The sequence below is a fragment of the Phocoena phocoena genome, chromosome 7 (genome assembly GCF_963924675.1).
Source record: "Phocoena phocoena chromosome 7, mPhoPho1.1, whole genome shotgun sequence".
NCBI lineage: Eukaryota > Metazoa > Chordata > Mammalia > Artiodactyla > Phocoenidae > Phocoena > Phocoena phocoena.
In genome coordinates, this window is record NC_089225.1 from 106570434 (window position 1) to 106586687 (window position 16254).

The 16254-nt window shown below is 41.4% G+C and overlaps 1 protein-coding gene across 1 annotated transcript in view; it reads left to right on the forward strand.

The window, feature by feature from the left end:
• Positions 1-16254, forward strand: part of CAB39 (calcium binding protein 39) — a 47505-nt gene that overhangs the window by 26019 nt on the left and 5232 nt on the right. The window contains exons 3-5 of the mRNA XM_065880503.1: positions 1592-1710; positions 7082-7250; positions 14244-14303. Of these exons, the coding sequence (XP_065736575.1) occupies positions 1592-1710; positions 7082-7250; positions 14244-14303 (348 nt within the window). The remainder of the gene's footprint in view (positions 1-1591; positions 1711-7081; positions 7251-14243; positions 14304-16254) is intronic.

The window sequence follows — 16254 nt, forward strand, 5'->3', positions numbered from 1 at the left end:
GCATTTATTAGTGAGAAGAATGGTCCTTGATACCAGTCTGAATAAACTAGTCTGAGAAGTGTGTAATGAAGGGCTCTGGCATGGTTGTGAGCAGTCTCCTCTTTGACTCTTCGTTATGGCTGTGCTTTGTTTAAGCCCCAGTGTTTATCGTCCTGAGGGATTGTATGTCTATTCAGGTACTTGGAAAACCAGGGGAGAAAATGACAGACACCTGTAGCTAGATTCAGTTTTAGAGAAGGGTGGGGAAGATGTGGTTCATAGGTTACTTGAATGTATTATCAATAGATAATAAAAGAGAATAAAAATTTACTTCTGTCTTTTAGAACAGACAGAACTATGATATTTCCATTTATATAGCTGGTTTCATATATCTTTAACAGAGTGTCAAATTCCAACAACAAGGATTTTTATCTCCACTACAAAGGTGGGAGTGCACTGGACCATCCAGTTCCTTCTCCTTCGTCTTCCCACCCCACTCCCCAACCTGGACCTTGAACTTAATATTCATTTGGGACTTCAGAGACATAAATTTAATTTAAAAGAAATGTGTGCCCTTGAGACTGGTTCTTCGAGATTGCCATTACTACTCCTGACCTAGCACAGGCCCCAGGGTCATCTCTAGTGCTGGAAGGCTAGCGTTTCACTCACTCTCCTGCAGACTTGTCAGCCTTATAAAGTGGCAGTTCTGAAACATCTCTTGGGGTCTACTTCTGCATTTGTTACTTTCTTGTGCAGCTTTCTGATTATAAGTTTCGCTGTACTGTGTTAACAGGACTATTTTGTTTAGTGAAGTACAGTGGTGTAACTCTGATCTCTGAACTATTGCATCATGTGATACTTAGTACCTTAATTATCTATATATAAAGTTTTTCCCAATTACACCTAGTTTAGTAGGAGGATATGTCTACTTGCCATTAAAGCTCAACTTCTTACAGAATTCTTTCATTTTTATTACACTAACAATACAGTTTCTCCTCCTTCCACCACTATAAAAGGAAGCTATATGTATTGTTTACAATACAAGCATCCTATTTAAAGCTGCTTGGGTGGGAATCAGATCCCTGAACAATGTAAGCATATAGCAAGGTTTTGTGTTTCATATCTGAGTCAGCATGATTCTGAGAGTTAGAAATCATTGAAATTATATATAGTAAGATTTCACTTTGTCAACACATTATTCATGTCAAAAATACTTTACTATTAAAACTTAGGGACTTCCCTGGTGGTCCAGTGGTTATGACTTCACCTTCTAGAGCAGGGGGTGTGGGTTCGACCCCTGGTCGGGGAGCTAAGATCCCACATGCCTCGAGGCCAAAGAAACAAAACATAAAACAGAAGCAATATTGTGACATTCAATAAAGACTTTTAAAAAATGGTCCACATCAAAAAAATCTTTTAAAAAAAATTCACTATTAAAACTTAGAATTTGAAATTACGAAGGAAGAAATAAAATAAGAAAATTTAATGTCTATGAACATTTTAAAGTCAGATATTCAGTCATAATTATAAATATACAGTACCTAGATTTGAGTTTATTTAGGGCATTTTGGCATTTAGTCAGGCATTTTGATATTTTTGTCTTCCTTAATAGGGCAAGAAAGACGTGGCTCAGATTTTCAACAATATTCTCAGAAGACAAATTGGTACAAGAACTCCTACTGTTGAATACATCTGCACCCAACAGAATATTTTGTTCATGTTATTGAAAGGGTATGTATAAAGTATAATGTAATAAGGTTTATATTTTTGACTTGAAAAATTAAAAGGAAAGATGGTCTTGGGCAAAAACAGGATGGTGAATGTCAGAAAGCATTTCCTCTGTAGTTTCATCAGCTCATTTTCCCATAGTTCTGGAACACATTTCCCTCCTTAAAATTTAACCTGTGAGCTAAACTGAATTTGAAAATGCCCATGGGATTTTAAAGTTAGGTGAATTGTGAGCCTTTAAATTCTCAAACCATACATGACTGAAGAAAAAAATAAGTCCTCTGTGTTCTTGTTTCTGTTCTCTAAGATGTAAAAACCTTAATTGTTGAAATATCAGCTAAATCATGTATTTAAAGACATCTTCTTTGGACGTACATGCACACGGTACTGCAGTAAAGGCTTCCCAGTAAATGGAGCTTGGATGCTATATAGCTTAACCTTGTTCAGTCAACAGTCAACAAAGTACATGTTTATGACGTACTTCCCTTTGCTTTTCACCTGTGTGTGTCCACTCACCCACTTAATCTGGTAATTCACAGTGCATCTTCCTGGAATTACTGTTGGACTAAGCAGGCATTTATCTTTGGGTAGCCTGTCAGTTTCAAAAAAAAAAAAAAAAAAAATCAAACAAAAACCAAAAAAGCCTTAAAACTAAAAGTTTAAAAAAAAGTCCTCTTCTCTCTCATCACTGATTGGCAAGGTAACCTCCTGTTGTTTCACACCAGAGTTGTTTGCCAGCTCTGGGTACGTGTGCACTGGTGGTGTTCTGTTAAATTGGCGGGCAGCTGTTTTATTGGCATGACTGGTGGCGTGAATCAGCTTGCTCTCCTACCCCAGCTTTATAGCTTGCCTCACTCTGATTCATATCTCTGTGGTTTAACACTTGCCCCAAGTTCAAACTCGTTTAGACAAAGCATGAGTCAGTGCATGTGTTGGATGCCAGCATTCTATTTCCTTCTTTCTAGTTCTGTCTATGTTGCTTCTTCAGATGTTGCCATACGGAATTTTTGGCATCTGATTTTTTGTTGTATCAGTCCAGAGCTGCGTGTATGAACATGTAGTGAGTAGTCTGAAATTTTAGTGTTCTTAGAGCAGCTGCCAGATGCCTTTGTGTATTTTTAAAGCCAGTCTTCCTTTTTCCATAGAAAGCAGCGGTTGTTAAAATCTATGAATTAGTTAACTCTGCCTGTGTTTTCACTTCAGAGTGGCCAGGGGTATGATATGAACATTGTTTAATGTCATGTAAAGTAAGACTTTTGAGGTAATATTTAAAGAAAGGTTTCAAGCTCTCAACTGAGCTGACCAGAGCAGAAACCTCAGTTTAGGGAGGCGAGGAGAAGCCATTTGTGTTGGGATCCCACAGAAGCCGTCCCCCCACCACTTACAACCCCTTTCCTACCTGTCACCAGGCTTCAACAATTACTAACATTTATTAACATTCTTGTTTCATCTATTCCTTGCCTCTTGTTTTTCCTCCTCAAACATAACATCACTTCAGTATGCATCCCTAGTACATAATAAAGGATTCTTTAACATAACCATAATATCATTTAAAAACCTAATATTATCTAATGCCCAGTCACTGTTCATATTTCCTTGATTGTCACCAAAAATGTCATTTTTCATTTTGTTTAAATCAGTTTTCAAGCAAGGTCCACAAACTGAATTTGGTTGATATGACTCTTAACTCTCTGTTAATCTATAATAGTTCCTGCCCCCTTCTTTTAACACCATTCATTTGTTGAAGCATCTGGGTCATTTGTTTTGCAGGGAAACCACATATTTGGGATTTGCATCCTGTGGTTTCACCTGTAACCATGTTCCTCTATCCTCTATTCTTTCAAGTTAGTTTGACTAGATTCAGCTTCAGTTTGCGGGGGCAGGAATTCTTCATGAATGGGATTGTGATGGGATTGCTTCCTGTTGGGCAACGCAGGTTGTCCTACTTCTGGTGATATTTAGATTGATCAGTGGATGTAGGTGTTGTCAGTCTGTCCATTATAAAGTTCTCCATCAACCCTTCACCTAATGGTTTTAGTATCCACTGAGGATCATTGTCTAGGTTCAAAATGGTGATTTCCTAATTCTGTTATTCCTTCTCTGTATATTAAATGTGTTTTGTTCCTCAGCAGTGACTTCTATAGGAAAGACAGAATAGATGCTTGATTTTTTCCACTGTATCATTTTTTAGTATAATCGATTGGTGCCCTAGCCACTTCCTTAGATGAGCAATGAGTATGTTATTGTCCTAAGCACCATTATGACCTCAAGTTTTAGGGGTTTTTAAAATATATTTGATGTGTCTCAGTCCGTTGCAGTCATTATGACCAAATTTTTATGTCCAAATTGCCCCGTCTTGGGCTATTGGGAGCTCCTTCAAATTGGCTCCTATGTCCTTTTGGCAAGACCCCATTCGTCTTTGATGGCTTCCTTGCTGTCTGGCACAAGATGTCCCTTGCTCATTTTGTACAGATCCTGCCTCAGACCCAGAAACAGCCATTTCTTCCAGAGGCCCTGTTGAAACTACCTGTTTAAGATGTTTCTGCTTTTTTGGGAATTCCCTGACAATCCAGTAGTTAGGACTCGGCGCTTTCGCTGCTGAGGGCCCAGGTTCAATCCCTGGTTGGGGAACTAAGATACTGCAAGCCATGCAGCGTGGCCAAAAAAATAAAAAATAAAAAGATTTTTCTGCTTTTGTTGATGAATTAGTTTGGACTACTTTAACGCAATGTGATTATCCACTCGGGCTATAAGTATTGACACTTTGATGTTAGAGATTTGGGGGAGTTATGCTAACAATATTAGTATGCATTTGAAAATAATCCTGTTGCTAGTGTTAGTCTAAATCTGGAGCAATCATTTTTCCACTGGCGATTTAAATGTTAATGTGCTAACAGGTTGTACAGCGTAACTGTTTACCTTGTACTCACGGGTTTACATTTAATCGTTTAAGACAAGCTTGACAAACTGCCATCAAAACCTGCCCAACTTGTTGTACCAAAGTGTCTTACCCTTGTCTTTCTAGTCTCCTGCCTGTTACAGATCAGCAGAGATGAATTGTGTGATCAGCCATGTTGTGAGCAGACATTTTAATAACACCTAAGAGCCAGTAAGCATTCTAGCTGCCATGCCACAAGTGACACAAAGGAACGTGATTTTGATCTTGTTGAGGATCTATGATGAACATATGTACAACAGAAGGATAATTCTACTAGATAACACTACTAGTGGATTTCAGGGGATAAAATGTGGGTTTAGTCAATAAGGCAAGAGTTGGTAACAGAAGATGGACTTAGGATTGAGATTCCAGATAGTTTCAAATTTGCATAGGCAGAAAAAAGAGTGAGTACAGGGGCAGGAATGAACACAGTGATTGACAACAGGAAGGAGATAGAGTGTTTTATGGCATAGTGGGAGAGGAGTTGTACCAGAAGAGTAGCTATGATGTGGGGAAGCCTGGGCATCAAAGTTCGTCTATTTGATTAGCAAGAAGAAATCATTATAAGCTCCTAAGCTGGAAAGGCTATTGATAACACTAGTCGTCGGATAGATTTGTTAAGACAGAGCTTGAACAAAGGTGCTGGTTAGGGGTCACTTGAGTGACTAGGTGTGACTTCATGCAGCACTGGGAATGGATAAAAGAAAATGAAACTGAGATATTGCAAAGAAGTATTTAAAAGGAGTGGTGACATTGAGGATGGGAAGGTTGGGAGTAGGTAAAGAGGGGAAGGTTTAGAACTGTGCTGTTCAATACTGTATCTACTAACAACATGTAATTATTTAATTTTAAATTAATTTAAATTAAATGACATTTAAAATTCAGTCCCTCAGTCATACTAGCCAGATTTCAAGTGCTCAGTAGACCGCATAGTTATAGAACATTTCCATTATCAAAGAAAGTTCTGTTAAACCTGTTTTAGACCCAGGTATCTGAAGCAAAATAGTGATGCCATATTAGACTTGTAGAGCTTATGGTAGGCCTTTAACTGAAGTACGGAAGCAACAGAAAATGCCTCACTACAGCCCAGGGTAGATCTGAGCTGGGGCAATTTAGGAGCCATGGAGGGAACCATGAGGTCGTAGGAGCATTCACTAGCAGGCCAGAGGCAACAGAGGAAGGACCTCAGCCAGGCAAGAAATAGAAACAGAGGAGGTAGAAAGGAGAGCTGGGAGAACTTTTCTTTTTTTAAAGAGAGAGATGCAACGATCTGCATTGTCAGGAAATTAAATAGCAGAATTTATGAGAAAAGACCATTTGTTTTAGCGAAGCGGAGGCATTTACTCGTAAAACGTTAGGAAATGGATTCGATGGCAGGAAAGTAGAGGACACTGAGTGGGGAAGGAGATTAAGCCTGTGTGTGCAGCTTGGAAGGAGGTGGAGGAACGGAGTGATGTGTTTGAGCAGAATGGCAGAGTCCAGTCCAAGGGGTTTGATGTACATCAGAATGGAAGAGTCTGCTGGGCTGAGAGGAAAACAAGGTTCTCTTTCTGATCACGGGGAGGGAAGAGGCAAGAGACATTGAGGTGGGTGTAGAGGAAGGCTGTGCGGAAAGCTGATGAGGGATGCAGTGGAGTCCCCTGTGTCCACTGCGAGAGCCCTCGGGCCATCCCTGACTAGGCACTTGGTGACATCCTTTGTAGCATTTATGTGTTGCTGCCAACGGTCTTGGAAGTACTATTTTGAGTACTGAATTGAAACAAGTATAAATGCTGTATTTTTGATAGACCCGTTTAGATACTATGAATTTTAGGAAACTATTTTGCTTATTTCATATTGTTTTTTTTTTTTACCTTTTTTTTTTTTTTTTTGTGGTACGCGGGCCTCTCCCTCCGCGGAGCAACAGGCTCCGGACGCGCAGGCCCAGCGGCCATCGCTCACAGGACCAGCCGCTCCGCGGCATGCAGGATCCTCTCAGACCGGGGAACGAACCCGCGTCCCCTACATCGGCAGGCTGACTCTCAACCACTGCGCCACCAGGAACGCCCTCATATTGTTTTTTGATTCAGCTTTTGGTTTTTCTGAAGTGGTGAGAGCACCACATGTAAAACTAAACCGTATTTGGAGGTGTGACCCTGTAGACGTCTCTTCAGATCTTTTAGCTTAAGTAATAAGCTTTTATTTTCATGATCGCTCTCACGGCTGTTATTTTTCTTCGGGTTGAAGCAGTCACCACCAACTAATGTGTGTGTGCCCTCTAGACTAAATCCCTCTGAGCACATATTCTACTCTGAGAGAGATGCATTTCGTAACCTGCTCTGTCACTTAATTAGGACATGTCTGAAACTTCCTGTTCTAAAAATTGGAACTGTTAGAGTTTTTAAAAGAACAGTGATGGGGGAAAAAAGCAGTCATCTTTGTCTTTTCTTTTTGCAGATATGAGTCTCCAGAAATAGCTCTGAATTGTGGAATAATGTTGAGAGAATGCATCAGACATGAGCCACTTGCAAAAATCATTTTGTGGTCAGAACAGTTTTATGATTTCTTCAGATATGTCGAAATGTCAACATTTGATATAGCTTCAGATGCATTTGCCACATTCAAGGTAACATAAAAACTGTAGAATTCTAAATATACATACAAGTGAGATTAACAGGTGTGCTGTTTTTCCTAAACCTTCTCTACCCTCCAAGTCTATACATGGCTGCCCTCTAGCGGGAAGAGAGAAGATATATTTAAATATGTATTGTGACTCAGGTATACGCAGTAGAGTCACAGCTTAAAAAGGGTAGAAAAGTTAGATTCTAAAGTCTGTCTAAAAGGCAAAAGTCCTGTACGGTCAAAAGTACACTTTTCTGTTAAATTACCCATCAAGTACAGTATATAGATATGCAGTACATGTGAAAATCAGATTTTTCTCCTGTGTTGGAACATACTGCAGCAGTTTCTTTGATTAAGCATCAGACAAAGTAGTTGGCTTCTGTTCAGGGCCATTGTTAATTCGCAGTATACTAGAACCACACTCAGGACAGAGATTTCCCTATTGTGGACAGGCCCAAGGGCACAGTGGACTTCTCTCTCCCATCTCCTGTTCAGGCCAGAGCTTGTTTATTAAACACAAGGGGTGGGGGTGCAGAATCACCAGCACTACTACTCCCCCCTCCCCTGCCTACCTTGTCTCCCTGTTGTGTAAATTAAATACACAGATGATACGATACCACTGTACAACATGCACATTTTTGTTTTGAAATGCAAAGTTCTGTGCTGTTTAAGGTACGTAGATAAAGCAGTAATGTTTTTTAGTGTTTTTCACAATGAGAGCAAGCCTTTATATGTTATACTCCCTTATGTAAAATGTCTGACCTCATAAGTGAATATTTAGAACTGTAATTTTAATATAATCAGAATTTAATATACTGACCTGCAGACTGCTGTGCTCGGAAACCATGAACACTGTCACAGTGAGAAGTGGCCACTGTTTTTGTGAAGGTTCACTTTTATGTATAAAGAGCCATTGAGATAATGAGCACGTCTTGGTCTCTGAATAAAATTTGTCCCTCAGAGCGAATGAACACCCTCAAAATGGGATGAAAGCCTGGGAACTTGGCCGCCTAGGGATTATTAGAGAGGATGTCAGAAGACCTCAGATATTTATATGTTAATGTACAAAGCAAAATGAAATGAATATGAGATTATAACATAGAGTGGAAAATATGACATCTTAGGTATCACTGCACTTGGTGGGATGGGACTCATGACCTGGGATATATTGATGGAAGGGGACGCCCCATTCAAAAGAAGCAGACCTGTAATGAAGGGAGATGTAGCAGCACCATATGTCAGGAAGGGATACTCCTGGGTGGGAAGAAAGCCAGAAGCCTCAGCGTGGGACACTCTGGGAGGAGGAGGGTGAGGGCAGAGGAGAGGAGCAGCAGTGGGGTCGGAGAATGCAGCCAGACCGCCTGACCAAGAAGAGCACAGGTCACACGCTCCTGGCGCAGTTGGCTCAGAGGTGAGAGAGATGTGCTAACTCTGTGCCACAGATGTGAGTCCCTGATTGGCCTTGCTGATAATTCCATTTCAGATAGGATTGCTTTTTTGAATGAAATTCTCACCAAGAAGAAAACGGTGGTGATGGAATCACTGTGGGTAAAGCAGCCCTGTCAGGTCGTGGTAGCCAGAGAGGGAAGGATTGGGCAGAGTCAGGCAGGTATTCCCTACCTGAAGAAAAACTTGAAAACCATGTAGGATTCTAAGGATGAGCTCTAGAAGAGAGAGCAGTGAGGAGCGAGCTTGGCTTCTGTATCTCAGCTGCTCCCGTTGACTCAGAAGGGGCAGAGCCAATTAAAGAGCCTCCTGAATGGAGAGCTCTCCAAGAAGCAAAGTTAAGTAGAGCCCAAAACTAAGACAATATAAGAGAGGCACAGACCTACCAAACACGCCGAAGGTACCACCCACCCCTCCTTTAAAATGTCTGGTCGGCTCTGGTCTCACTTTCACACCAGAGGTGCTGACAAGCAGGGAGGGAGGACCGCTCCTCTTCTGGTTTGCTAATGTCTTCTTTGCAAAGAACATTTTTATATCAGAAAAGAGTAGATGGTTCGTGCTCTCCTTCGAGAATATGACCAGAGCTACCTTCCCAGAAAGTGCACTCTACACACAAAAACTTTGAAACAAATGCAGCTTATCCATAACCCTGGATTTAAAGTCCAAGGAACAGGTGCTGAGTCTTAAAAGGAAATTAAAACTACCTGCGTGAAATATGTCTAAGATTCATAGCTTGAACGAATGGGGTTCTGAGATAGTAAATCAGTGGCCAAATATTTGTTCGTGATTTTTTTTTTTTTTTGAGGAATTAAGGAGATGGGGAGGGACATCAGAAGGCCAACAAATATATTTCCAATTTTCCAGAGTAAAAGAAGGTAGATTCCCCAGAGAGGCTGGTGGAGCTCGATATTATTCCTGTGTAAGGTACTAGAAAGTATTGCTAAAGAGATGATTTCTGAGCATTTTGGAAAGGAAACCGTGTACCCACAGCCAGCATGGATTCACTAAGAGTAAGTTCAGTCATACTAATCTCATAGACGCCAGTAGATCAGGGGGCTAAGGGTGTGGCTGCCTGGATTCAGTTCCCAGCTCTGCTGCTGATTTAACCTCAGTCTTTTCATCTGTCAAAATGTAGGTAATACTAGTATGTCAGGGTTATTGTGTCTTCACATAGTATGGGTGCAGTGAACAGTAGCTATTAGAATTATTCCTTTATGACAATGTGGATATATTAGATGTTGAATAATTGTACAGGTCTGTTTTCATGGAAACATTGAAAAGATAGGAGCTAGATGGAGTTTCAGGGTAGCAGTTCATAATTGAATGCCATATCCATAAGGAGCCAGAAAATGGATTGCCACCCTCCTGGAGCAGAATTTTTAGTGGATTTGTCTTTACTCAGCACAGCTGAACATTTTTATTAAAGACTTAGATAAAGGGTGATAACAAATGTATGCCATGAGGGGATAGAAGGCAGATAACAGAGATCCTGAAATAAGGCCTCATAAAGATCCAGAGAGGCCAGAAGATAACAGGTTGACATTAAATACGGATGAACTGAGGTCGTCCTCCAGAGGACTCAGCTCTGTCAATATGAGATGTGGGAGTAAGGCATAATAATAATAGGTAATGCTAGGTGTAATTGTTACAGAGTGTAATAATGACTAAAAGGCAGGTAATGTCATATCACACTCAACCCTATGAAGGAGATACTGTTATTATCTCCTTTACAGATAAGGAAACTGAAGCCTAGAAATGTTGGGGGAAGTCAGACCATAAATGGGGAAGCCGGAATTTGAACCCAGGCAGTCTGACTAGAGAGCCCACCCCGAGTAAACAAAATTCTGAGTATGTCCAGTAAAATTAAACAGTATGATGTTGTTGCCCTGCCCCTAAGCTACCTGTGACCACATAACATGTGACCTAAGGAGCTGTCGATGGTCTCAACCCCACTATAAGCTTATAAGGTAACAACACATAAATGTGTTCCATTCCAGGCGCTACACTTTAAGAGGCACATAGACAAATAGATGACTTTCAGAAGACAGTAGATGGTGAGGGGGACTGAGAACCTGTCATTCGAGGAGTGGTTAAAGGAACTGGACGTATTTAGCCTGAAGAAGAGGAGACTTGGTAGGGACTTGTGTGGGAGCACCACTTGTATTTAAAGTGGGTCCTAGAGAAAATGTACTAAACCTAGTTCTGTTGAGTCTGACAGTTTTCTGGAAATAACCTGGGGATAGGTTTTGACTCTCTAGCACAGGAGGAACTTTCTGACTTTCAGAGCTCCAAAGGTGAACCACACAGTTGGAAGAACTGAGTCTCTTGTCCTTGGACATAGACAGTCATCAAGTATGAAATTGGGCCACATGACTTGCCAAGCCTCTGTGAAAATAGCCCCCGGGTGAGCAGCATTTCTTTAGGGATTCCAGGGTTGTCTATGTGACATGATGTTCGGGACCCAAACTCACATAACTTTTAGGAATCTTTTTAATTCAGCCCACCCTAAAAGTCGGCTGCTCAACCTGCTGGACTTGGGAGATGAATCCCTGACCTTTCTCCTGGTAATACCAGGGTCTCGGCTGTACTGGAATTTAACAGGTTCTTTCTGTCCCCCTGCTGTCTGGCCCAGCAGCTCTGCTGATCTGGGACCGCGTGCACCCTGTCCACTCTGCAGGTCGCTTACCAGATGCTGGCTGCATGACCACTTGCCTTCGTTTTCTGATCTGTTGGTTTCTGCCCCCCCCAACCCCCACCCCAGCCTGGTTTGAGCTCTCGGCTCTAGTTCCAAGGGTAAGGTCTTTTCCCACCTCTCAGGAGACAGAGGCTCTGCGCAAGTCCCCACTTCCTCTTTTCCCAGCTTAGTATCAGCCTTTTTACTCTGTGCCAGCTCCCAGCAATTGTTCCTTCCCTGCTAATGTTTTCCTCTCCTTAAAGAAGGGCTGCTTTAGCAGCCTCAGCACCCCTTTCCAGTCTCTCCTACCCCAAGGCCATGGAGAAGTGATTCCTAGATTGGCAGTGGTTTCCTGAGCTTCCTGGTCTCTTTAAACCAGATGATAACAAGTAGAATCTCTGATGGGGAGATGTTTGAGGTTCCCCCTTGTCATGTGTGGCCCAACTGTGAGCCCCTTGCTGCTGCTGGAGATACAGCTTTCAAGGTAAATAGTCACCTTACTCAGACCTAAAGAAAAAAACTCTGGTGCAGCATATTTAGGATCTTTGCTTTTCAGGGTAATACTTTCTACCTACCTGTTTCTAAGAAACCAACCCCAGTGGAGAGCCGTTGTCTCTGAGACCCCCTCCTTTGGCATTCTCATTCGTCATATCATGACAGAGCGGTGAGCACCTGGCTCCCGGCTCTGTACTTCCTCACAGTGGCCTTCAGAAAGACCCAGCCACAAAAAGTAGACGTGACACTCAGTCTTGCATGGATCTAGCCACAGCAGTCCTTAAATTCACTTTTTCATTGTTCATTCAGTTCATTCCACAAGTCTCTGAGTGCCTGCTCGTGTCTTTAGGTCCTGAGGTTCCGCAGTGATCTCTTGTTTTTTTTTTTTTGGCCACACTGCACGACTTGGGGGATCTTAGTTCCCTGACCAGGGCCCCCTGCAGTGGAAGTGCAGAGTCCTAACCACTGGACTGCCAGGGAATTCCCGGTTCAGCAGTGATCTGTCCAGACAAACCCCTGCCCTTGAGGCTCCTAACTCAGGGGAGACCGTCATAGACCACACAGTTGCATGTTAGAGGCGGGACACACTCTTTAACAAGCATGCTTGATACATTCCCATAAGGTTCTCATGTTCCTGTCTCCCTCACATCTGACCCCATGGACCAATAGATAATTTCTTCTAGCCCTGCCATCTCCTCCTTTCCATGTGGGGAAGCCTCATAGCATTTCTTTCCAGATGCTTGAAGGTACTCAAACTCCAGGTTTTCTAATTTTGCCTGTTTAATCTCCAAGGGGGATTTAGGAAAAATTGGGTAGACCTTCCATGGGCATAGGACACATACCCCATCCAGCAGTTTGAACACCTGTAAGTCTTTGGGGTAGAGTTAGAAGCCTTCTTAAAAACATACTTTGAAGATTGCTTAATGTGCTGTTTTCCCAAACATGTTCCCTGATTCTGTTGGTTCATTCATTTATTTATTAAATATTAAGCTCTTACTATGTGCTGGATACTGCATAGGTGCTGGGGATTCAGAGATTAGTAAAAATAGACATGACCCTTGTATTTATAGACTTTACAGCCTATCATGAGAGAGACATTAATAAAATAATCCCACAGATGTCAAGTCATAACTGTGACCATGCTTTGGTGCCAGTGACCAGTCAGGAAGGGTCCCCCATGGAGGCGATGTTTGAGTCGAGGTCCAAAGGTTGGAAGTAACTAGGCCAGGGGAAAGCCTATGCAAAGGAGGCCTTTCAGGGAAGGGTACTAACAAGCAGGCAGTAAAAGAGCTCCCTGCAAAATCTCTTGAAGCCTGATGGATCCCCACGAGGGTACCAGAGCTGTAGCTCTTTCCTCATTCGTTGACCATGGAGCATTCCTTAGAGTACTTCTCAGGACATACTTCAGGAAACACTAGTTCATTGTAACCTGGGTAAGTCGAACATACACAGCAAAGAAAACAAGTTAAAGGAAAGTTGGTTTGCAGAAAGGGGATTATTGGCAGTGACCTCCAGTGGGCAGCTGTAAAGGAATTTAATTCATTAATTCACCAAAGATGAATTGGCTGTTCGTGCTGTCACGTGTTTCCATTCTTGTTCCCACCTGGTGGTGAGACCAAGCCTAGTTGATTGCTAACTTCTATGTCCTTGAAGGCAAGTACCATATCTTTTTGTCTTTGTAGCCCCAGCACCTAGAACTTTATCTGGCACATAGTAGGTGTTTTCTGAATGAATGATCCTTGAGTTGTTTCCAGGGAAATTCATGGGGTGAGGCATAAGCTCGATTTCATAGGGGTGCACAATTGGACTCTAGGTCATACTAACTTCTGGTGCTACATGTTTGCAGCATTAGTCTGCTTACTTAGGAGCTAATGTTTATAATATGATGGGGCTTTTAAAAAACATTCTACCTCTGAAAAAAGATTGCATTCAGTATGAAACTGAATGTAACTGAATTTAGGAGGAAGAAGATGGAACCTCCAGTACTTTTTCTAATAAAAGAAATGTCCTCTTTCGCCACCAGGAGCAGTATACTATTTGACATTTTATCACAACCGTTTACTTTTATTTCATTTCAATTCTTGATTCCCTTTCTTTGAGTTTTTATCTCCATTGCCTTATAAATTTTTAAAAAATTTTTCCTTCTAAGAGCTGTAGACCTGTGACACTCAATCATTACAATCACAATTTGATTATTAATGATTTTATTTGCTCTTACATAGAATCAACATTTTCAGTACGATTCATGCTCAAATGTTTTTAAGTATAGTAATTTTTAACAACAGTTTTTATCAGGTAAAATGGCGTGGAATGTTTAGGATTCTCTTTTCTAAAAGAACTTGAATGCCAAACAACTGTAAAAAGTGTATTTTCTTTTCCTAGGATTTACTTACAAGACATAAATTGCTCAGCGCAGAATTTTTGGAACAACATTATGATAGAGTAAGTACATGAAACACTATTTTAAAATAGCACATTGTAAGTTTTGTTACCAGAAATGAAAGATTTTAATTAGATTTTGTACCAGAGTATTTATTTTGGAAATACAATGTTTTTAATTTGTGCTGTAATCATTTCTCTCCTAAAACAAGGTATAGAGCGTTACGTGGTCAGAACAGCATTTTATCTTTTTGATGACACACTGCACTTTGCATCTTTTCTCGCTTTAGAAGAGGAAAATAAAGCACTTTGCTGCTGAATGATAATATACAGTTAAGATAAAAAGAAAATTACCGTCTGACTTCTTATCTTCCCCTTACTTTCCGTTAGTTGCTCACATTCCTGCTGCTTACAAATAGAGAGAAAGGGGCACAGCAGCAGGTAGATGGGCAGAACTCTAGCCTAGAGGACGCAGCAGCCAATTCTGCCCTTGCTCTGCTGCTGACTCCTTGTGACCAAGACCAAGGCCCGCTGGGGGACTCAGAAGTCTGTCCTTATTTGTAAAATGAAGACATTGGATTAGCCCAGCCTTAAGGCCCCCTCCAGATTGAGCTAGTAGTAGAACCCCCAGAGGTTTGTGAATAGTGCTGGGTGCTCTGATAACCTGGTTGCCCTTGATCATCACAGCAGTAGCGTCATGTGTTCTCTCCCACCATGTGTCAGCTCTGCTCTCCACAATTCCCATGAGCACTTCCTTATGCCATACTAGTTTAATGTAGGCATTGTCCAAGATCTCATAGGTGCTCCTGGAGAAGTTATGATAGTAACAATCCACTTAAAATTTCTATCTCTCCCCCAAGATTTGGCTTAGGTTTTCATTCTTCCACTAGTTGTTTGAATTTTTAAAATCCCAGGTATTGTTAATACTTCATTGTTCACTGTGCCATTGAACTAAATTAGAAGATTCTTGGAGGCAAAACCTATGCTTTCTAATTCCTTGTGTTCCTTTTCCCGTCTTTCCCTCCCACTCCCAGTAACATCCTAACACAGTGCTGAGTACATATTAATTCCCTCATAAATAGCCTCATCAATGGCTTAAACATAGCTGGTCTTTTTTTTTTTTTCTGCCCGTGTACATTGGCATGTGGGTGTGTTTTTTTTTCCTGTGCATTTGTTGGTTCAAATTGGAAGCACAGTCGTTTCGTTGGTGCCTTTTACAGTAGTTAGAAGCGTGGGCTTTGGCACCAGACTGCGTGGAGTTTGGCTTCAAGTCCCAGCTCCACCGTGTGCTTCTAGCTCTTGGGCAGCAGCCTTCATTCACCCTCTGTGCCTTTAGGATCTTCAGCTCTAAAAGAAGGCTCATAATAGCACCTTCTTACTACTGGGTTGCTGTGAGGATTAGATAAGAATGTGTGTGTCAAATGCAAGACACAGTGCCTGGAACACAGTAAGCATTTAATAAACATTAGCATTATTATTTCTATTACCACATGGTCTCAAGGGTATTTTTTTTAATTAAACATATGAGTATCTTAATTGAAAACCTACCAAAGATAAAAACTAATTTCCCAGAAATTTGCTACCGGCAATGATGTCGCTTTAATTTTGCGATAAAATATTTTCCTATATGTTATTAATGGGTGACATTGGTTAACAGGATTTTAGCAAATTTATGTGCAGCAGCTGACAGAAATGTGCGTGCAGTGCACTCAGATCCAAGGAGGAGAAGGAAAGTGGGGAGGTGCAGGCAATTTAAATTAAGCCGAGGTGGAGTTACTGGGCAAAAACACATGCTCTAGAATCTGTACACTTGACTCTGAGCTTTCTAATAATTAAAGCATAGAGGGAAACAAAACCAAGGAAAAGCTCACAGTATCTGTAAAACTTGTTCAAAAGAAACAGCCTTTTCTAGCACTGGGACCTGGAACAAATTTCTCCCATCGACATTCTTAGACGGGCATTGAATTACAGTGTCATGTAGTGGACGCAGTCACCGAGCGTGCCTCTGCAGTAA